We start from the raw sequence: 23844 nt of genomic DNA on the forward strand, positions 1-23844 counted from the left end.
AAAGAAAAAGAAAAAGAAAAGAAAAGAAAACAGAATCCATGGTGAAATGTGAGGAGAGTAGAGTAGGGGATGAGCTCAAAGCAAATGCATGCATGTATCCCACCCTGAACACACAACACACACACACACACTTATTTAGAGATATTTAGGTGTATATATGCTAACTTAGGAAACTTTAGAAGACCTTGTTATAATGATATTATTAGTCAAAAAATATTTAAGCCACAGTTTTGCAATTTTAAGATTGTACTACTGGTATCTGGAGTAACTGAATCTCTCTGGATGTTACTTGCCATTTCATTATGAAGCTGTACACTATTAGCTAGGATGGTCAACTGGAGAATTAACCTGAATGTGCCTATACTTTTCCTACCAATCTGGATGATGACAAACCATACAGCTTGCACCTTAATAGAGATAGATATATGATCAGAATCAACCAAAGAGAGTCATGTAATGCTTTCACCTCATTACATGACTCAGCTCTTGACAAATTAAGAAAACCTAGCCACTTGGGAAAGTGAGGCTGGCAATGTGAATCTAGGTATGGCTTTCTTTGCATATCTCTGAATTTTTCGCAACTTCTCTTCCCCTTTCAGCAGACCCCAATCAGTGCCTCATTACCTTGACCCAATCTTCCCTGCTGTGACCCCTCTGAAAATTACCTGTCTACATTGCATCCCTTCAAGAAGCTTGGGTACCATCTAGTTAACTTAAAAATGTCAAAATCAGAAAAGAGCTTGAGAGCTGTTCACGTACATGTCCACTGAAACATTTCACGAACATTAGTGATATTTAATGGCAAGGCAGATCTAATCATGGTAATTGGGCTGGAATTTTTTTCAACTCTTCAACAGAGCTGACAATGTGCAGCTATACAAGAGCCTTGAAGATAAAAAAATCTTAACTATCTCCCTGCCGTTATCTTTAATTCTTTCTGGGAATACCTTCTAAGCACCTTGATTTTCCTCCACCTTCATATTTGACCAGTCCCTGAAAGCTAAAATTCTGATAGCATTCATACCTGAAAAAACATTATATATATATATATATATATATATGATTATGTAATTACATATCCAATGTGATAGTAAGGACAAATATAAGAATAAATGATTTTGAAGGGCATAATTGTTTTGAATGCCAAGTTTTACATTCTACTTATTATAACTTCTAAAATGTATTTTTCCTGATTATAAAAGCAAAATGTGGGCCGGGCGCAGTGGCTCACTTCTGTAAAAGGAGGTGAGGCACTTTGGGAGGCCGAGGCAGGTGGATCACGAGGTCAGGAGTTCAAGACCAGCCTGGCCAACATGGTGAAATCCTGTCTCTACTAAAAATACAAAAAATTAGCCAGGCGTGGTGGTGGGTGCCTACAATCCCAGCTACTCGGGAGGCTGAGGCAGGAGAATCACTTGAACCCAGGAGGCGGAGGTTGCAGTGAGCCAAGATTGCACCACTGCACTCCAGCCAGGGCGACAGTCTCAAAAAAAAAAAAAAAAAAAGCTAAATATGTTCATCGAAAAATGGATTATTCATTTTTCCAAAAGAAGTATTTAGGGCTTTTTATTGACTGATATATAAGAGCTCATTAACCATTAAACATATTAAGATTTTGTCCATCACATATTAAAATTTTTTGCATGAACAGTTTATCTCTTTTTTTTACCCCCTTTTAAAGTAATTTCTTAAAAATTATGTCATACTTCATCTATTAGTTGTTTACTTTAAAATTTCTTCCTTTTTTATGCTTGGAAAGGCCTTCCCTACTCAATATCAAATTAAATAGTCATGTATATTTCTTTCTACTGGTTTTGCAGGAGTTTTGTTTTGTTTTGTTTTGTTTTGTTTTGTTTTCGCCCTTCTTACCAACTGATTGGCTAGTGTATTTTACCCCCTTTTAAAGTAATTTTTTAAAAATTATGTCATATTTAATCTATTAGTTGTTTACTTTTAAATTTCTTCCCTTTTATGCTTGGAAACGCCTTCCCTACTCAATATCAGATTAAATAGTTATGTGTATTTCTATTTGTTTTGTAGGAGTTTTTTTCACCCATCTTACCAACTAATTGGCTATAACAATATTAACAGCAAAAATCAGAAATGAAAACATATTTATCCAGAACTTGACATATTTGAAAGAGAAGCCAATAATCACACAAATGGAAAGCTATATAAAACACAGCTGAAGTTATCACAAAGTCAAGAAAGATGTTGTATTTCAGAAACTGGAGACAACAAGCACGATATCAAAAATGAAAAGCAGGAACTCACGAGAAAATACACTATCAATACTAGAATAAATATATCTGTATCTAGGTGATCATGGCTTAAGAGTAGCAAAAATTATCTATAAATCATTTTTTATAATAAACTAATGTTCATCTACCTCAGCTCTATGAGGCTTACAGGGAAAAAAAAACTGTTCACAAGTTTCATTTTAAGACAATTAAATTGAAAAAGAATACCTATTACGAGCATGACAGAGAAGGAACTAGATATAATTAAATACTGCAGGAAGCTATATAAACTTATCCTAGCGTTCTAGCAAACAATATGGCCATAATCACTAGAGCCTTCAACTCGGTATCTATACTCTTAGGATCTTCAAACTCAGTTTTTAATAGAAAGTAATGTGCCCAAAGGTGTTCATTTCTATACTGTTTACAAATAAAAGCTAAAAATAATAAAAATGTTTAAACATGCAATAAAATGCAGCCATAAAATAATAATTGCTAAATACAGGTAATAATTGGGAACTATGACTTTTTAAAATGACATAAAATCATATGTATTCTATGACTACAACCATGTTGAAAATGAATATAAACAAGCCTGAAAAGAAACACAGAAATGCAAACAACATACATCACAATTTTGACAAGAAGGATAACACTTCTCTTTTTTGAAAAATGTCCTTAGTTATAATATTATTTGTGCAGCAAACATAGTTGACAAAAAGCTTTATAAAGGCTCAGATCAGTATTTCCTCTGGTGGACTCTGCAGGAAGCCAGTTGCTATTCCAGCAAGGCCGGGCAGGAAAGGGCAGATTGGTAGAGAGGTTTTGTGTCAAATGAATGTAGGATATATGGATATATGATATTTAAGTGTAGTTTAATTGTGTTTTGTTGTTTCCTCCTTGGGCTATTTGTTTGTTTGCCTGTTTAATGGCAGAGACTGTCAAGACACTATTTTAGAAGAAAAAGCAAGTCATTTCCCAAGTTTACCCGTAAACAGAACTTGATTGATTAAAGCATTGCTTAGGACCAGTATCCCACAAAAGGTGCTCTTCTAGATTTCTGAATCCATTAGGAACATGTGCCATTATTAAGATCTCAATCAGTTTAGGGGCCACTTGTGTCTCTCATCATCTATAACATAATTACAAACTTTTATATTATTTAATACACTCTGGTTAGTTGATAAAATGCAACCCATGGGAACTCAGTGTGTTTTTTTCTAAGTCTCAAAGAATGTTGTAATATACTTTTAGATACTGTAAAATTGATATTTCCAAACATACCAAAATTTCTATAAACTACCACTCACTTCATGTTTTAAAAGTTAATATATTGAAACTGAATACATTTACTGAATACCTGTATTTACTGACCATATGCTAAATTCTGTGATATACATTGTAAGGTATACTTAGATGAATAAAGCTTATCCCTGCTTTAAAGACATTCTCAGTCAAGAGTGCAGGTTATGTAGTGGGTATGGAGCCAGGACAACAAATACAGCAATAACTCTAAGAAAAAGTGTAACAAAAATGGGGAACAGATAAAGGTAGATAGCAGTAAGGAGGACGGTAAGATGGAAGCATTTTTTGGGATCAGATACAGATTCATCAAAGAGGGAGACTGCATATTAGATGGACTTAAATGACATGTAGAAGGTCTCCTAGGTAGACAACAAAAAATGAGTCCCAGGTGCCCTTGAAAAAGAGCCAGGGGTATGTTGGAGAGGAATGTTTCAGACCTGTCAGGGAAGAGGGTCCCCTTAGAGGAGCATGAAAATGTCTTTTTGGAATAGGAGCTATGAGCTTGAGTCTGGAACACAGGACTCATGAGTGGTAGGCTAAGGCACTTAGAGTTAATTAGGCAGCCAGAGAAACACACTGAATGCTTTTTCAGCAAGAAGATTAGAACTTCAACAATTAATCGGGTGCAGATGCATCCAGATTAGGGGTTTTAGCACTGGAGAAATGACACTCAGGAACACAGACAGAAAGACAGAGACAGAGACTGAGAGAGCAGATTAAATTCTGTGATGACAGGACAGTACAGAATTAAGCAGCAGCTTGAAGGTTTTTGGATGGTTCACAAATATGTCATTCAAAACTACATCAGCGAGAAAAACAGAGAGATTAGAAAGTTCATTTGTCAATAATAGCCAAAGATGGCGAAAGAAAAATCAATTAGTTAATCAGAAGAATGCATTCAGGAAGAAAATTTTTAAAGTATTAAAGCACATTCAATGAATCTACCTACGCCCATCTCTAAATTTTAATTCAATCACAGTAGTACTATTGCAAAATAGCACAATTATAATATACATTTGGGACATAAGCTAGAAGGAAATAAGAAAAGTGAATACTCTCTTTCACCTCCTAAATTCACAGGGGTGAGATTCTTCACAAAGCTTATTTAAACATCTCATGAAGTCACTCTCCTAATGAGTAGTACAGAATTACTTTCTAGGGATAGAGTCCATCCCTGTAACTTTATTTTCTGACACCAAGAGGGCTGAGAGAGCCACATTACTTTATCCATTAACCCTGTCTGTTTAAAAAAAATGTGGAACAGAAATTGGTCAGTTCAGCATCTTCAAGCATACCACAATATAATGGTAGAATTCTTGAGACTGGAGAAGTCATTTACCAAACCAGCATCTGTGACAGAGTTCAGGAAAACTCTTTAGGCCTTCTCGATAACATTATTCATATGGAGGATTTATTTTTTAAAATATTTACTAATGGCTGGGTGCAGTGGCTCATGTCTGTAATCCCAGAACTTTTGGAGGCCAAGGACAGCAGATCACAAGGTCAGGAGTTCGAGACCAGACTGGCCAACATGGTGAAACCCCATCTCTACTAAAAATACAAAAATTAGGTGGCCATTGAGGCGCAAGCCTATAATCCCAGCGACTCAGGAACCAGAGGCAAGAGAATCGCTTGAACCTGGGAGACGGAGGTTGCAGTGAGCCGAGACCACACCATTGCACTGCAACCTGGGCAACAGAGTGAGACTCCATCTCAAAAAAAAAAAAAAAATTACTAACATAATTTCAGCCACTCATGTCATCTTTACAAATCCAATAACACCTCTGTGTGCATCTTTTGTGTCAATGCTTACACACCTTGCCTCTTTTGGACCTTAAGCTAAAGTTCTTGGACACCCTGCTGTGTATTATTGCAGGCATAAAACAAGTGTGCAAGGAGACTGTTTCCGTTGCTATGGAAATATCATTTAATTCCCTAATTAGTAGGTATATAAATGCCAAACCATAGCATTTGATTATTTCTGAAGTTTGGCAACAAAGTCTATTGTTCATGTCTGAGGACAAAGTCTCTATGTTTTCAACACTTTTATTCAAAGTAAGAATTAAGAACTCAAACTGTCTGGCATTTTAATGCTTATAAAATGATTCGCTGCACATGAGAGAAATGAAAGAATAAATCAAGAAACATATGTAAGTCATTTATTCTTCCCCTCAAGCTATATATATATATACACACACACACACACACACACACACATATATATGAGCATATCTATTTACTAATAAAAACTAGAGGTGGCATTTCCCTTACAAAAGAATTTCTTTAAATCATAACTTCCCTAGTGGTTATAATTACAAAGTGAGATTTTAGCAATCCATCTACTATATAAAGCAAAGCATAATTGACATCTTCTTTCCTCCCCTCCATCAAATTTTTTCTAATCTGGGCTTTGCAATAAGGCAAGAAAGAATATAAATTATTCAGATGAAGCACAAAGTTTTAAAACGTGTTAACACTCTAAAACCCATTTCTGTCTACCTACTCTAGGAAACTAATTCACCAATGAACTCCCTATCCTGAGTGTTCTCCTGTGCTCAAACTGCTCCACCTAAAACAAAGCACACTAAACTAAACCTTCTCTTTATGCTTCCCACTCGCTTGCCTTTCAGCATCCAAGTCTGCTAAACATCTTTGGAAACATACAACATCTAATTTCTCTGTTACACTGACTCTTCAATACTATCAGGTTTCTGAGGTGACCGCTTGACTGAAGCTACTCTGGCAAAGATCAAGTGAGATCCACTTCTTACTCAACAAATACAGTGGCCTCTAGCGGCCTCTCTTTAGTCTTTAACCTCCCTGAGCTGTGCAACAACATCTGATGATCACCTTTCCTGCCTGGAAACAATGGAAACTTGGGAAAGTCTTCCTTCACACCTTAAGGAAAAAAAAAAAAAAAAAAAAAAGGCAACCGATGAGGCACTTGCCTCCCCCTTCTCCACTCTTCCCTATTCAGATTGTGCAGTGTGAAAACTAGAAATGGTTTGTCAGTAAAGAGATATGTTTCCTTTTTATCAATAAACTATTTCTGCTAGTTGTATGGACAGTAACAGTAAAATACCTTTGTTTTTCTGGAGAAGTGAGGCATCCTGTTAACAAGAAATGCTGCTTTTTTGTTCTTTTACTGAAAGCATATTTTGCACAAACCACTAAACCCATAAGAGTTACAGTTTAGTTTAGCAAGCTTCATTTGTAAAATGTTACCCACGCCAATAATCGATTCGTGTAGTAAGATAAAGAATGTAGCTGGAAGGAAAATTCTGCTGGCTTAAATATCAGAAATCAGGATGAAGAGAAATCAAACCTAACCTCCCACCACAGAAAGCCTCCAGAACAGACCACAAAGTGGTCATGGGTCATTGTCTGACTCCTGATCTGAGCAGCTTCCACAGTCTCTTCTTATCACCAGCAGAGCTCCAGTGGCTCCTGAGACCAGGCTGCACAACTGCTAAAATTCTAGAGCTACCGAGGAGCTACAAACCTAGTCCAGCGAGGAGCATCCCAGTTTAGGCTTTATTATCTGCTTGAGTCATTTCTTACCCTTCCTTTCTCTTGTTGACTGTCATAACCCAGAGACCTCATGGCTGGAAGCAGTAAACAGATGCAAGATTTGATCTTATAACTGCATCTCTTTGCTTATGTATGTTCTGACTAAAAATCCAAACCGAAAGCTAAAAGTAGAAGTAACATTTTTCTTTTCCAAGTGTGTTTTCTTTTTCATTTTGCTGACTTTCTTGACTTCAGAGGTAAATACCCTCATGTGACTCCTCTCTTTCTTTCCCATTAAATGTTTTTCATTATTTGTCACTTAGGCAGTGGTATTCCTGCAGATGCAGATCCCATACTTATAATGCTTTATGCAACTGTAGGGCATGTCATCTACTTCCACAGCTATAACTATCACCTCCTGTTTCACTCTAAAATTTCTAATTTGAATACCAACAGCTCAGAAGTCAAGACCTTATTCCTAAATGTCTATTGAAGACTTGCATCTGGAAGTCCTGTAAGCTCTTCATATTTTACATCATCAAAAGCAAACATCAGCTAACTCCTAAATTATGTTTCGCACAAGACATGTGATAACATTCACAGTTAGCCTTGTCTTTGCCTTTGTCCTGAATCTCATATTTAGATGGTTCCTAAGTCTTCTCACTTCTATATAACCAGTCCTATTGTCTCCTTCCTTACCACCTCCTCATGCCTCATCCCTCCTCTAACTACTCTGGCAACTGCAGGATCTGTTGATCCTTAAATTCACACTGACATTCCTACCTTCATGCTTTCCCCTCAACCTGGAATGCTATTTCCTAATTTATCTTTATAGGAAACTTTTACATGTTCTTCAAGTTCCTACTGAAATGTGAATCTTCTTGACCTTTGTCTAATTCTGTTTTACTTTAAACACTCCTTCATCACTGCTATCTATAACTTCCGATATACCTCTATTCCATGTCATATTCTTCAGTTTGTTCATGGGTTGCACTTTCACACTATATACCACTGGATGACCTAAGGGTAGAAACCATGTCTTACCTATCTTGGTATCACAAATAGAGTACCTTACCTAAGAAAGGCAATTAAGAAATGCCTTTTCAGCTATATTATGGCTAGATATAAACATAATTAAATGTCATTTTCAAAGTAAAGAAATATTCATTTTTGTGATTATATGACCATAGTACAATTGTACTCTACAATGTGAATTGGCTTTAAGTTCAACTCTAGTGAGAAAATAAACGATTTAATATTATGACAAGGAGTAACTTCTACATTCCAAATGGAAAAACAAATAAAATCACAATTATTGGGTTTGTTTGCCTCACATTATAGGCATAATTCATATGCAATATTTATCACTTTAAAGTGTACAATTCAGTGGATATTTTATAGTATATGCACAAACAGTATGTGCAACCACCACCATTACCTAATTCCAGAATTTGCATCATCTCAAAAGGAAAACTCCCAGTCTGGGCAACACAGCAAGACCTTGTCTCTACAAAAAAAGAATAATAATAATAATCAGCCAAGCATGGTGGCACACACCTATAATCCCAGCTACTGGGGAGGCCAAGGGGAGAGGATCGTGTGTGCCTATGAGTTCAAGCTGCAGTAAGCTATGATTGCACCACTGCACTTAACCTGGGCAACAGAGTGAGACGCTGTCTCCCATGTCTCCAAAAAAAAAAAAAAAAAAAGTACACCTACTAGCTAGCATTCATTCTTCATTCCTCCTTTCTCCCAACCCCTGACAACCACTAGTTTTTGTCTACATAGATTGGCAAATTCTAGACATTTTATATAAATTCAGTCAAACAATATGTGACATTTTGTGCCTGGCTTTCTTTTACGTCACACAATATCTTCAAGGTTATCCATGTTTCACGTGTATCAGTACTTTTTCCTATTTATGGTGCAATATTATCCCATTGTATAAATATACTTTATTTTGTGTGCCCATTCTGCAATTAATAGACATCAGGTTTTTCAACTTTTTGGCTATAATAAATAATGTTGCTATGGATATAAATGTACAGAGTTTGGTGTGAACATATTTTTTTGCTGCTCTTCAATACATATCTAAGAATAGAATTGTTGGGTCATAAGGAAATTTTATATTTAACTTTTTGAGGAAATACCAAACTGTTTTCCAAATTAGCTGCACCATTTTATATTTCCCCTTAAATTTACACTCATATTTCCACCTTCATGTATAAGGATTTTAATTTCCCCACATTCCCTAGCAACATTTGTTATTAATGTTCCTTTTTTTTTTTTTTTTTTTTGAGATGGAGTCTCTCTCTGTTGCCCGGCTAGAATGCAGTGGCACCATCTCGGCTCACTGCAGCCTCCATCTCCTGGGTTCAAGCAAGACTCCCGAGTAGCTGGGATTACAGGCACCCGCCACCTCGCCCAGCTAATTTTTATAATTTTAGTAGAGATGGGGTTTCACCATGTTGGCCAGGATGGTCTTGATCTCCTGACCTTGTGGTCCACCCGCCTCACTCTCCCAAAATGCTGGGATTATAGGCGTAAGCCACCGTGCCCGGCCTAACATTCCTTTTTATTAGAACCAGTCTAGTAGGTGTGAATTCGTATTTCATTGCAGTTTTGATGTGCATTCACTTGATGATGCTGAGCATCTCTTCATGTGCTTATTTGCCATTTGTATATCTTCTTTGGAGAAATGTCTATTCTAGTCCTTTGTCCATTTTTAAATATAGGTATTATTTTTATTATTAACTTGTAATAGTTCTTTATATAGTTCTTTACATATTTTGAAGAATAGATTCTTGTTGATATGTTTTGTAAATATGTTCTCCCGTTCTGTGGTCTGTCTTTTCATTTTCCTGATGGTGTCCTTTGATGTGTAAAGGTTTTTAATTTTGATGAAGTCCAATTTACATTATTTTTCTTTTACTGCTCGTGCTTTGGGTGTCATATCTAAAAATCTACTGCCTAATCCAAGAAACTAATGCCTAATCCAAGGTCACTAAGATTTACACCTACATTTTCTTCCAGGGTTTCACAGTTAGCTCTCATACTCAGGTCTATAATGCATACTGAAGTCTACCATTAATTTTTGTATTTGGGAGAAGATACAAATTCATCATTTTCATGTAAATGTTTATTCATTTGTCTCAGCACCATTTGTTTAAAAAACTATTCTTTCCCCCATTAAATTGTCTTGTCACCCTTGTTGAAAAATCAATTAACCATAAATATATGGGTTTATTTCTAAATGCTCAATTCCATTCCAGTAAAATAAATGCCTATGCTTATGTTAATACCACTTAGTTTTGATTATTACACTTTTGCAGTAAGTTTTGATATTAAGTGTGTCTTCCAACTTTGTTCATATTTTTTAAGATTGTTTTAGACTATTCTTATTTATAAATGAGTTTTAGAATGAGCATAACAATTTCCGCAAAAGAAAAAAGGAAGCTGGGATTTTCACAGCAATAGCATGGAATCTCTAGATCAATTTGCCTAATTAATATTAAGTCTTCTCATTTGTGAACATGCATATATTTCAATTTTTAAAGTCTTCTTTAAATTCTTTTAATGATATTTTGTAGCCTTTAGTATCTTCACTAAGGATTTGCATTTTCTGGAGTGAAAGACAAATAGTAACAGTATAGATTGTTTTATAATGATAATAAAGTATAAAAATAAAAGCTATTTAAAGTTAGCATTTTACCAGTTGAAACATTTTATAATGCCACTTACTTATAAGTTTGATATAAAATATTTTAAATTCATACTCAAAAAGGAGTATTTATTTCATATGGTATTCACTTGCCTTGGTTAAGAACAACTCTGCAACTGTAAGATAAAATGAGCAACAATAAAATGTATATGCCTGGATTTAAGAGGTCAGCTATTCATAACAGCAACAGCAAACGAAAAATTATTTCCAAAGGCAACCAGTCATCACGAAAATTTCATCAAATAGACAGAAGCATCTCAAATTATTCAAGCAAACTAGAACAGAAAACAGCTATATGTTGTTAACTGATAGTTTTATTCAAACTTATCTTAGTATTACTTTAACTCATTTTTATGGTATAATTCTTTAAGAAAAGAAAGCTAACCAAATTTTTAAACTAGATTCAGTGATTCAGCACTAATAAAAGTCTCTTGCAATTCTATGTAGCATGACTTACCACTTGCTACTAATTTCACATACACAGTCAATACTCTACAAAGTGAAATGCCTGTTTTCAACAGTAAAAAGTATATTATCTACTTAAACTAACTTATTAGGTTGGTAAGAAAGTAATTGAGGTTTTTGCCATTACTTTTAATAATGTAATGTAAAAGCAATCTTGCCTTTAATGGAAAAAACAGCAATTACTTTTGCACCAACCTAATAGAATGGATCACAGGGTTTTAAGGTGATGGGTTCATTAATGATAAATCAATACTGATATGTATGCATAAAGACTAGACCAGATGAACAATTACAATTCAAGGCAATTAGCCCATTTTCTCAATGTGCATAATCAGTGAAAGCTTTTCATTCAAAATAACCATTTTCCTGATTTGAAAAAACATGAAAATACTACCCAAGTTAAGCTTCCTCTCGAGTTTGAATAAGAAGATCTTACTGCCAAAAGGTAAAATTCTGGGTAAGAACTGGAGACTGTAAAAGCTTCTTAGTGCTGCTGTATTGGCTATTGTATCAAAACGGACACATTTCTAACAAACAATGCTGGATGTGGAATGAAGGTCTTGTATTAGCACAACAGCTTCGATATGCAAATGATAACAAAATATTTTAAAAATCAGATATCCAAAGAATAAAGTCACTTAGATAAATAAAAAAAGTTTACTATAACAGGCATTAGCATAATCAAACATGTTGTCACCATGACTAGATCATTATTCACTCAACTCTATCCAAGATATAGGAAAGACATGGCCCATGTCTTTGAATGGCATACAAAAAAACACCATGGAATACTGAGAAACATCTATACAAATGCCAAGTAAATTTCTGGAAGTGAGTATATGAAATTCATGTACACACTATGCTTACTCCAAAGGGAAAGATTCACAAATGTACTGATATTGGTATAAATATACTTAGGTTACCATGGAAAAGAGAGATATTGAGAATAATTTTAAAAGCAAAAAAGGTGTGTTTGGAGCACAGTATAGACAGTGTATTTCCAACCTGAAGAGTGCCTCAATTCACACTAAATCTAAGGTAGAAGAAAACAAAATTATTTAAAATTATAAGACACTAAAATAAAAAGTATGAGTATTATATTTTACCATTTTCATGTAAATAAGCCTTGCAAGTGGGGTGTGTGTGTGTGTGTGTGTATTTTTAAACTATGAACTCTCATCTTAACATATAAAAGAGGTAATACAAATTGATAAGAAAAACACAAGGGCACATTTTTTGAACCAAATATTAAAGAATAAAATCCCTTTCCCAACAGCAATAAAAACTCATACAAGATAGTAATAACGCGAAATGAGAAATATTTCCTTCTACAAAGAAGGCTATTTATGTTACTGAAGGACACAAAAAAGACTTGAATAAATAAAGAGACATGCCGATGGAAAGATTATGAATTGAGAGTTGTCACTTCTCCCTTAAAATTATCTTAAATTAAATATAATACTAACTAAAATACAGTGTTGTTTTAAAATTGATAACCCGATTATCATATTCTTCTGAAAATAAAGATGTAAAAATAGAGATGAAACTTTGGGGGGAAAAAAAAAACCACCACCTACCGGAAATCATAATAGTAGTTTTGATAGTATATCATTAATTCAGGAATAAGAAAAAAAATTATCTATATGCAGAGAATATAATTAAGTCCTTAAATTAAAATAAGATAACTAACTCATGCAAAAAAACTTGGAAAACATGAACACACTCATCACAGCAAAGACAAAACATTAGGCCATTAGACAAAAAGCAAATGAAAAGATAATCAACCTCCAGAAACCTGGGAAACAAATTTATATAAAAAAGAAATATTCTTCTTACCTATTCATTGGTAAACTTTTACAAGTTTAAAATTATCATGTATTGGCAAAAGGGTAAAGAAATATGCACTTTCATATTGTTGGTGGAAAGTACTAACAATTGGAAGAGCAATTTGGCACTATTAAAATTTAAAATTCACACACCTTATGACTCAACAATTGCATTTATGAGCTTACCTTTAAAAAATACATTTGTACGTGTAGAAAATAAACCTGTATAAGGATGTTCATCTTAGCACTGTTTGAAATAGCATAATAGCATAAACAAACTGAATGTACATGGAAATAAGGATTAAATAAACCATGGTACAACCACACTATAAAATAATAGGCAAGAGTTAAAAAACAATGGGGTATATATTTTTGTACCAGTGTGGAGATTTCTCTAAACTATACGTAAAGTGAAAATAAAGTATAGAACATCATGTCACCATTTAAGAAAAAAAAATTGTATGTATATACACAGCTACACAAACCTTGACCTCTATTCCTTTGAAGCAGTCTCCTGGGGCCCCCAAAATCAATCTTCTGCCCATGCCACAGCCCATATTGAAGGCAGATCAACCCAGACATTTTATCTCTGTAGACAGCCAAAAATTGAATACTTAAATTCCAAAAAAAATGCAATGTTACACAAAAACTAATGTAGAGGAAGAATTTTTATTATGGCAGGAAACACATTTATTTCGTTGAAAATAATACACAAATTTATATAGACCTACGATCTCAGCTGTGCTTCAAAACACCCTCACTACATGATAAACTCAGATATACTCATGGTGGGGGGAGAAATTCACCAAATGTTCATTGAATAGTTGGACTGCAGTGATTTTTATTTTCCAGACTCTTTTTCTTGTTATTTTCTAGATGTTCTACAATGGGCATTTATTACTGTAAGTGCAAAAGACAAAACATGTTCTTTTTGAAACAATGTATCTTCTGTTATTGGATTCTTGAGATACCTCTGTATAGATAATGCCAAAATATTTCTGTACTCCCAGCCTCTCCCCTTCACTCTAGTCTCACTTTTCAGCTACTGAGTAGCTATCAGTGTCCCAGCTTTAGTTCTCCTGAATGTGATTTCTCCACCTCTCCCACTGCTGTGCTCATTGATCCCAACTCCCTGCCAGGCCAGCCCTGTCCCAGTTCCCAGACCAAGACAGGACTGAATCTGAAAGTACTAATACAAGGTCACCTTCCCGTTCCACAATCTTATTCCCATCCATTGCTGAAGCAAAGTTGCTGATTCTGTGTCAGCCTGGATTTTTGCCCCACGCCACTGTGGCGTCAGTACCACACTGCAGGACACAGTCGATCGTTCTGTCTGGTATTAAACTGTTCAGGTACTCATAGCCCCTACTAGACTGTCAACTTATGAGACAAGGCACTGTATCTTAACTCATGTATGGCTCCAGGACTGTATCCCCCAAAACAGTGGTTTCTATAACTTGAAGGAAAGCATTTGATAAATGGCTGTTACATACGACCAGAAATCTGAGGATCTGTTTGAAGATGGAGCGAGCTCAGAGACTTAGTTCAATCAACAAGCATTTATGAAGGAATTACTGTGGGCCCAGCCATGAAACAGGAAAATACTAGAAAAATGGAAGATGCGGCTCCTATCCTTAAGACAGAATCTAGAGTGGTTGAGAACACCTCAGGAAAAAAAAGTAGAAAATAATTACTGTTTTGGCTTCTGCCTTAACAAGCAAAACATGAAAATCTTCTTGCCTGAGGTCCTGATTTCACAGATGGGCAAACTGCAATCGAATTTGCCTGCCTGGATTCCAGACTACTGCCAGCACTGATTTTTACTTCCTGTCCCAACTCCATGGGCCCCAATGTGCTTGGCTTTGCTTGTCACTATTTTTATGCTTGCCCACTTTAAATTGTTCCCTTGGGTCCAGATTCCCTCCCCCTCCAGTTCATGCTCTGGGCTAGGATCTAAATTTTCTCCTTCTTGTGCTACGTTGCCCTCCATCACCTGTTTCTGCATACACTCTCTCACAATAAAAAGTTGTGACCACAATCTCAGCTTTGTGCTTCAACCTCTTGCCAAAACCTGAGAACAAGGCAGGCATCTATGTCAAATTGTAATAAACACTGCTGCTTACTTACCCAACAATCATTTACCCCTTCCTTATTAAAAGAATTGCTACTCTGTTCATCAATACCCTAACCTTCTCCACCCAGCGACTGCTAATCCCATATGTAGTCCCAGTCGATAAATCCTGATTTAGTCTAAGCCTGTCATTCATGGTATACCCATTCCCCTTGCCATTGACTAGATTGGGAATGTTCATGTGATTCAGTGTTGGCCAGTGACATAAGACAGAAGTCTGCAGGAGGGTTTTTGGCAAATACCTCCTCATTCTGCAGGACGAGACACTGCTGCTGCATGACGGTGTGCTAGGAACTAAAAAAGTGATCAAAGCACTGGCTGAGAAAGCAGTCAACACACAGACTGAGCACAGACAGGAGAAATGCAGAAGGTAGAAGCTAAGCCCAGGTCTCCCATCCTCTGCATTTCTTGTCACTTTTAGAAATCTTTTCCAATGTATTTCCTTTCCTCTGCTGCCAGGTAACATATATTAAATAGTGCACCTTAAAAGTTATATATATATATATATAAAAATATATATATATATATATGAGCAGCTTTGTTCTCTATCTCAAAGGAGTAACTTTCAAATAGGAATTTGATAGATATTTTGGTTGTTTTTAGTTTGAAGCTATTATGAGTAAGCTGTTATTAATTTTCATGCAAAAGTCCTTGTACATATGTTTTCGTTTCACCTGGGAGTGGAATTTCTGGATCGTATGGTAAGAGTATTTTTAACATTAAGAGAAACTGCCAAACTGTTTCCCAAAGTATTACATTCCCACCAGCAATGTATGAGTATCACAGTTGCTTCACATTCTCTCCAAAAGTTGGTATTGCCAGTCTTTATAATTTAGTCATTTTAGTGTTGGGATAGTGATATCATATTGTGGTTTTAAATTTAATTATTTTGGTGAATTATAGAGTTAAACACCTTTTCATGTGCTTGTTAGATATTTGTATATTTTCTTGTGTGAAATATCTCTGCACATATTTTGTTCATTTTTTAGATGGATTACCTGTCTTCTTATTGAGTTGCAAGAGTTCTATCCATCGTCTAGATAAAGTCCTTTGTCAAGTATCCAGAGAGTGATACGTAGTTCTAACAAATCTTTTGTCTTTTGAAGAGCAAAACTTCTTTCTTTAACTTTGATAAAGTCTAATACATCTTTTCTTTTAAATTTTATGATTAGTGCTTTTTGATTCCTAAGGGATCTTTGCCTAATCCAAAATCACAGATTATCTCCTACATTTTCTTCTAGAAGTTTATATACTCAAAATCATAGATTGATTCCACAAACATTATGCTCAATGAAAAAAGGAATATAAAAATGAGTACATATTCTGTGATTCAACCTATATCAATTTCTAGAATAGGAAAAACGAATCTATAGAGAAAGCAGATTCGTCAGAAGAGAAGTTTTTAGGGTAACAGATATATTCTGTATCTTGATCACACTGACAGTTACACAGGTGTGTTTGTCAATCAACAACAAAGTATTCACTTAAAATGGGTACACTTCATTGTATAAAACATATGCCCAAAATTTTACTAAAAGAACTTTAATGGGAATTTGGAGCTGGATTGGTAGGAAGACACCACCAGGTCCTCTGAAACAGAATTTAGGGGACAAGCAAGGCTTTGCTATGCCTGAGGCAGAAATATTAATCTTAAAGTATATATAATTTCTTAAATAAACATTACTTCATTCTAAATGCATAAATGCCATATAGTCTTTCACAAACATTGGCATGGCTGAAACAAGCCAACCACACACTGGGAGAGTCCCTAAATAGTGGCAGCAACTGACTTGTACCTTCAATGTAGGAAGAACTTTCAAAATGAAAGAGAGGGAATGATGGAGAGATAAGAAAAGACAGGTTACTTAGTCCCTCACAGTTTGCCCAGAGACCACGAAGCTAAATTTGCAATTTTATTGGGAAAGGGAAAGCATATGCCACTGAAGGTGAAGTTTTTTTTTTTTTTCTTATGCAGCAGAAGTTTATGTTTCAAAAGAAAGAAAAAACAAATGGAACACAATGAAAATAAATCATTTTGCCTTGAAATTTTAAGGAAAATTGAGATATAGAATTATAGAATGTTATAGCTAGATGTAAGTATAAGTCACTCAAAAGACAGATAAAATAAATAAGGGTTGGAGAGTTTGAGGCTTACTTAGTCACATAACAAATTAATTACCTGGCTGAAAACCTGAAGAGGAATCCAGTTGCCTTGGTTCAGTGTGCTTATAAAATTATAATCTCTAGCTCAATGCTCTGCACAGAGCAGGTATTTTCAAAAAATACCTGTTGAATGAATTCACGCTACGTAACATAATTAAAAAAATACATGAAAAGCGTAAGTGCAGTAAAGAGATGAATTTACATACAGATTTATTTTTCTCCAAGACTTCTTTTTTTTTTTTTTTTTTTTGAGACGGAGTCTTGTTCTGTTGCCCAGGCTAAAGTACAGTGGCACCATTTCGGCTCACTGCAGCCTCTGCCTCCTGGGTTCAAGCGATTCTCCTGCCTCAGCCTCCCAAATAACTGGGATTACAGTCACCCGTCACCATGCCCAGCTAATTTTTGTATTTTTAGTAGGGACGGGGTTTCATCATATTGGCCAGGCTGGTCTCAAACTCCTGGCCTCAGGTGATATGCCAGCCTTAGCCTCCCAAAGTGCTGGGATTACAGGTGTGAGCCACTGTGCCCGAGCTTCCCCAGGAAATTTGAGTCTTGTATACACTTCTTTAGGCTACTTCTGCACATTAGAAGAACGACAACAACAACAACATATTTTGTGAAATTACTCTGGAAATTATCAATGCCTGAAGAAACAGAAAGAAGTGGTAAACTCTAAAGAATTGTAGGATACCCTTTCCTGGAAACAATTGAGTACAATTAGCTATTTCTAAAGTAGTTAAAGGACATTGCTACTTCCTCACTGAGAGATAGACTGATGATATTTAACAACTGCTTCAGGCCCTGTGAATTTAAGATAAACTGGGAAGACTGAATTTTCACCGAATGCTTACAAATAAAACATGGGAACATCAGATCCTCTGGAGATTTCTGGAGTCCGTGTGGTTTCTGGGTGGGATATGGAAGAGCAACTGACATAGGTCCATCAAGAGTCCTTGGCTTTCCTTCCAAAACATCAAGGGGCCATAAAAAAGATATTGGATTTACTGCAGATACACAACGAACAACATAAACTCAATTTGCACAATATGAACATCTCAGAAGCTTTCTATTAATTTTCTACTACGGCTCTGTGGCCCTTGAGACCATATACAACTCAAGGACTTTGTAATCTCTAGCCCTGTGGCATGTCCACTCATTTAATGTAGAAACACTGCAGCAAGTTAGGATCTTATTTAATGTACCTCCATCTCAATATGTCCCATAAATATATTACCTGCCTTCCCTCAAAACTGCCTAACAAACAAAACAGCCAGATGTCTGCAAGTAGCAAGATATTGAAAAATCAACATATGATTTACATTAGTTTTCATTCATGCTCTAGTTTTAAAAACTATTGATTGAAACTTACATATAAAATTTACTTTGAAACAACTAAAATATAGATTATAGTAGACGTCACAGCAAAAATATAGAAAACCCCTAATTAAACAGGTAGTTATAAATCCTTCAGCTCAAAAGAGAAAATGAAATTAATTCATTCTGTCTCATTCTTACTCCACCTCCCTGTTTGGTTACTACCCTCACGTATGGGGAACATACCTGCTTTTTTCACTCCTGTTAAAGCAAGTTTTCCTAATACCTGAAATGGAATAGTCTAATAGTTATGTACACAGATAAGGCCTATTAATAAAAAGGAACAATAAAATAGTGTTCAGTAGTAAAGCCCTAGAAAATTAAGGTCTCTAAAGTTAGACTATCACTATGTTTTGTACAACGTGTTACGAGTAATAATTTCAAAGAGGTATAGAATGCAAATTTATGGTTGAGTTAGAATTCAGCTCTGAGATAAAAATTCACTTGTAAGGAAAACAAAAATGTCAAAAGTAAAATGTGTCAAAAATCTCTGGTAGTATAATATAAAGCTGACTAGTAGTAATACATCCGAAAATGTTTTATTTACATCTGCTGAAATTTTAAAACATCAATTAAGAAAGATCTCAATATAGAAAATAAAACTACTATACTCTATGGTCTGTTAGTTTTTTGAAGTATATTTACATTAGCTTTTAGAAATATATTTGTGTTTATGACTAATATATCTTAAGATAATATTCAGGAGGACAATCTTGTATATTATTTGAACTACAAAACAGAAATATATGAGAAACATTTTACTATTTTGGAGAAAACAATGAAATTGTGTCTATTAAAATGAGTTAAACATGAGCACAATAAATACTGACACTTCAAACTTGTGGGTAAAATTTTCTGGAAATCCATCTTTGAATAAAAGAATTCAATTCATATCCCTTATGCTGTTGGATAAAGATTTTATGGATAAATTTTTCAAAATAGTTTATGAACCTCAACTAAAAACAAAGGTGTGCCAACAGATGTAGCCAGTGAGCATCTGTCACTCCACACAGAGCGTATATTTAACCTGCTCCATGCAAGTTCCCTGCTAGACTCTCTATCCTCATGACATATTAGTCTCACAGCCACAAAACTGAAAGAACATCATCCATTTCAAATTTATTAATAATCTTGGACGCCAATGAAAAGGGGCTTTTGTAATTAGGAAAAGTCAACCATGAAGTGAAAAAAAAAAAAAATACAATTGGAAATACAATTACCCTAACAAGTACTGGCTTCATATAGGTCAAAATAAAATAATTTTAGTTATTATACTACGTGATATAGTTCTGGAATATTCATGGGATAAGGAAACACGAGGGAGAGTTATAGTAACCATAGTATTAAATCTTTATTGTTCAGCAAAGGTCAAGTTTCTCCTCTGCCTTGAAGTTAAAAGAAAAGACCTAAGAATATTTTGGGTCCTCACTATGACACCGATCACGGATTCCATGTCTTGGGATGGGGCTTTAGGTGAGATAAAGAACTGAAACGACCTCCATGGGTAGCCGAACCTTCTATGTGATGAAATGGATCCCACATTAGAAGTTGTCTTAACTCAGTGATAGTATAATTACTCTGACTGTATGCACTCTACCTTTCAATACACTCACCTGCATGCCAAATCTTCCAGTAAATAGTTTCCCTAATGTAATTCAAATACACAATGCCTTTTCCTCCCTCTCTGCTTTTGTTCCAGCTGTGGTGCCCACCCTGCATGAAATCCTTCATAGGAGTCTCTGTCCAAGCTTCAGGGCTACTACCGAATATAACATTTTCCCAGCTACACAGACACCCGTCTTCTTCACAATTCCTCTAGTACTTACTTGCGCTTCTGTCTTTCTAGTACATAATCATATATGGTCTTGGAATGTGTTTAAACTATTTCTCCTAATTATAATAATGTTTACTTAATATATGTTTTGTTTGTACCAAGTACTCTGCTAAACACATTTAACCTTTAAAGCAAGCCCATGAATCAGTCCCCTACAATTTTCATTTTATAGATAAAAAAAAATAGATTTAAATTGTACACAAGGACACGATACTCCTAAGAACTGGAGCCTGTACTGACATCTAAAGCTCTCTCCAAAGATCTTGTTCTTTGCCACTGTGAAATAGGACCTCATGCAAATGCCTGTTCTCCTCAACTAGACTGTAAGCTGAGGTCAAAGACAGTGTTTTTTACTTCTTTCTACTTCCTTGGAATACCTCACACCGCTCAGCCTAGGGTTAGACAGGTATTAAGAGCTCTGAGGGAGGGAGACACAGAGAATATATCCAGAATACAGGGGTCTTACAGGGGTCCATAAGATGTTCTATTGGCTCTTTATTGTATCATGTATTTTTAAAGGTCCAGTTAACTAAAGGCAGAAGCCTCTAGAAATGAAATTCTTCAGAGGAAGTCAGTCTTTATCTGCAAACTGGATTACAGTCAAGGAGGCAAGCTGCTTTTCAAAGACACTAGTTGCTCTTCTAAAATGCACATTTTATTAATTGTACTCACGTCCCTTAAAATTTTGCTGTAAACAAAATGTTATTTTGTTTTCTAGTGCTTTAATAACTTGGTATGCTTTGTTTCCATTCAGTGGACTAATGTTTACAAAGGAGGCATATGAAAAGTACCTGTGTTTCTATACTAAGCACAGTATCAAAAACTGGGGCATACACCCACATCCCTCTGCAGAAAAACTGCAACAGAGAAAGAGCAAAGCCCATAGAGGGGCTGCCACCTCCCCACATTCACAACTCTGAAGCCCCACAAAGAATAGCAGAGATACCGGGAGGGGAAAAGACTTTTGAAAGAAATTTGGACAAAACTAACTTATTATGCTCATATATAATTAACATGACAGTCTTTCACTTGTTTCATGGTATTCTAGGGAAAGGAACACCAACAAGGAAAACACTCCTATCTACAAGTTCACTATTAAGTAATGCAAGCATTCCAATACACACAGGGTTGACTGCAATCTGCATCAGGATGTTGGTAACACTGGTAATTCAACCAAGCTTTAGCTATATGGCTGAAGAGTCAGCCAAGCCATTAATGGAATTGCATTCCTACCACGGGGAGTTGAAGGAGTCCATCACTCCTAATATTACACACTTCCCCAGCACTGACTCAGGTGATTAACTATCAGCTCTTCATCAAATCAGCACTCAATCACTTAGGAAGGCAATTCTCTTCATCTCAACTCCTGCTTTACACTCCCATAAAATGCAAAACTGCATATTGCACTATTGTCATATAATAATTTAAATGAAAAGAAAAAAATCAATAATGTGTTCCATAGCATAGTGTCTTACTGGCAACTTCAATGAATCCACCATTAATTTTGGTCCCTCACACACACTCTTTAAACACAAAACACAGCCATTCTAAAGATATTAAGGTGTTTTGGTCTGTCGTTTTAGGAGAACATAAGTAGGACAAAATATAGGCTTCAAAATATCCATTTTTGATTTATACTTACACTATTGGACCCTTCTGAGATGATAAATATACTAAACATTCTGAGGCATGGTTGTCCCGCCATGTATAAATAAACTTTACAGCAGCAATGCTAACAGAAAGAATTGCCAAATTGTCAATAATATGTATAATATAAGGGGTTAGAATGCAAGCTAAAGAGTGCAAGGTAAATTATAGCATTCTGTGAAAATAAGTGATGTAAAACCAACAGCAATTTTAAATTATTAACAATGGTTCTGAAGCTAATTTAACTTTTCCATTGGTGTAAGTCACAAACAGAATCACACAGTATGTTTCTCTTCAAACATCTTGAGGGTTCCTATGAGGTGGGTGAAAATGGGTAAGGGTGTCCCTTAAAGGCTATAATGCACCTAATGCCATCTAAATGGTATATTTACAAGTCTGTGGAGTATCACCTCATTTCTCCAAAACTGTCTAACCATTATCCTACTTGAGAAGTTAACCCATGATGAACAAAAGTACATCTCTTCCACCCTTCTGCTCCCTATTTTCCCAAACCTTTCTATCTTGGTATTTTGCATGCTGAGCAAAACATTCCATAAATAATGCTGTGGTGCACAGGCATTAAAGTTTAGAGAGTTTCTGCCTTTGAAGTAGGTAGTGACAGGACCAAGGACACACGGGTTCAATTCCAAGCCAAATATGAGGCGGGTGGTTTGAAAATGTCAATCCAAAGAGGCCTAGGGGAAAAGAACACAAGCTTACACTGCCACCTCCCTTCCTCTCCCCTCCCCTTTTTCTCTCTTGTTCCTTTCCTCTCTTCTCCTCTTTCGTTGTGGTTTCTCACGGAGACAATCAAAGCAGGGAAAGCTGGATTTTAAATTGGTGAGATACACACTGGGAATATGTAATTCCCAGAAGAAGAAAAGAAACTGCTGAAGAGGGGTATGGGGGCTGTTGGCAACATGTCCAAGTGACAACCCTCCCCACCCCCACCCTAATACAGCACAAATCCATAGATTCTTCCTCGATCCCCTTCTCCCTCCAGTTTCCAGTACTCTACCCAACTTGACCCTTCATCCTAAAAATTTAGGAACCTGCAGGGCACCCGCTGTTTAAGAGTGTCTCTCTCAGTATATGCACCCAATTTTCTGGAACCCCTGAATCCGGACAGTTGTAGCAGGGAAGGGATGTTCCCACCCTCCCACCGGGGAAGAGGTAAGAAAGGGGGAAAAAGAGATGGAGACAAGAGGAAAGGGATGCAGAGCTGTGCTCTAGCGCGAGTGGCTGCAAGGAAGACGGGGAAGAAAGAAAGGGTGGGAAGGAAGTGGGGCTGGGAGAGAGGAAGAAAGGGATGAAAGAAAGGCTGGAAGGGAGAAAGGAGGGGAGAGGAGAGAGGGATGTTGGGAAGGATGAGGGAGGGAGGGTTGGGGAGCGGGGAGGGGGGAGGATGGAGAGGATGGGAGGGAGGGAGGTAGGGAGGGAGGGAGGCAGGCAAGGATGGAGGATGCTCTGCCCGGGACTCACCTCTGTGGGTCGGTGGGAGTTTCTCGCCGCCTCCTCTTTCTCGCCCGTTCCCAGCAGCTGGAGTGGTAATCACAGAAGGGACTGGAGAGGCGGCGGCAGGGACAAGGGCAGCAGCTGCTGCAGCCGCCTCTGGCCGAGGTGCGGTG

General features: G+C 36.3%; 1 protein-coding gene across 4 annotated transcripts in view; it reads right to left on the reverse strand.

Annotated features, from left to right (window-relative positions):
• CTNNA2 (catenin (cadherin-associated protein), alpha 2) overlaps window positions 1–23838 on the reverse strand; it is a 1228212-nt gene extending 1204374 nt beyond the window's left edge. For 3 of the 4 annotated variants that reach the window (XM_011968327.1, XM_011968328.1, XM_011968325.1), the window contains exon 1: window positions 23699–23838. Coding sequence is in view for 1 of the 4 variants with exons in the window: in XM_011968326.1 (XP_011823716.1) it covers window positions 13553–13649 (97 nt within the window). In the remaining 3 variants the exon portion in view is untranslated. Of the gene's footprint in view, window positions 1–13552; window positions 13674–23698 lie in introns of those variants that run through there. The other variant, XM_011968326.1, reaches the window with a different exon arrangement.
• Window positions 23839–23844: the final 6 nt, after the last annotated feature.

Source organism: Mandrillus leucophaeus, unplaced genomic scaffold (assembly GCF_000951045.1).
Source record: "Mandrillus leucophaeus isolate KB7577 unplaced genomic scaffold, Mleu.le_1.0 Scaffold84, whole genome shotgun sequence".
Classification (NCBI taxonomy): domain Eukaryota; kingdom Metazoa; phylum Chordata; class Mammalia; order Primates; family Cercopithecidae; genus Mandrillus; species Mandrillus leucophaeus.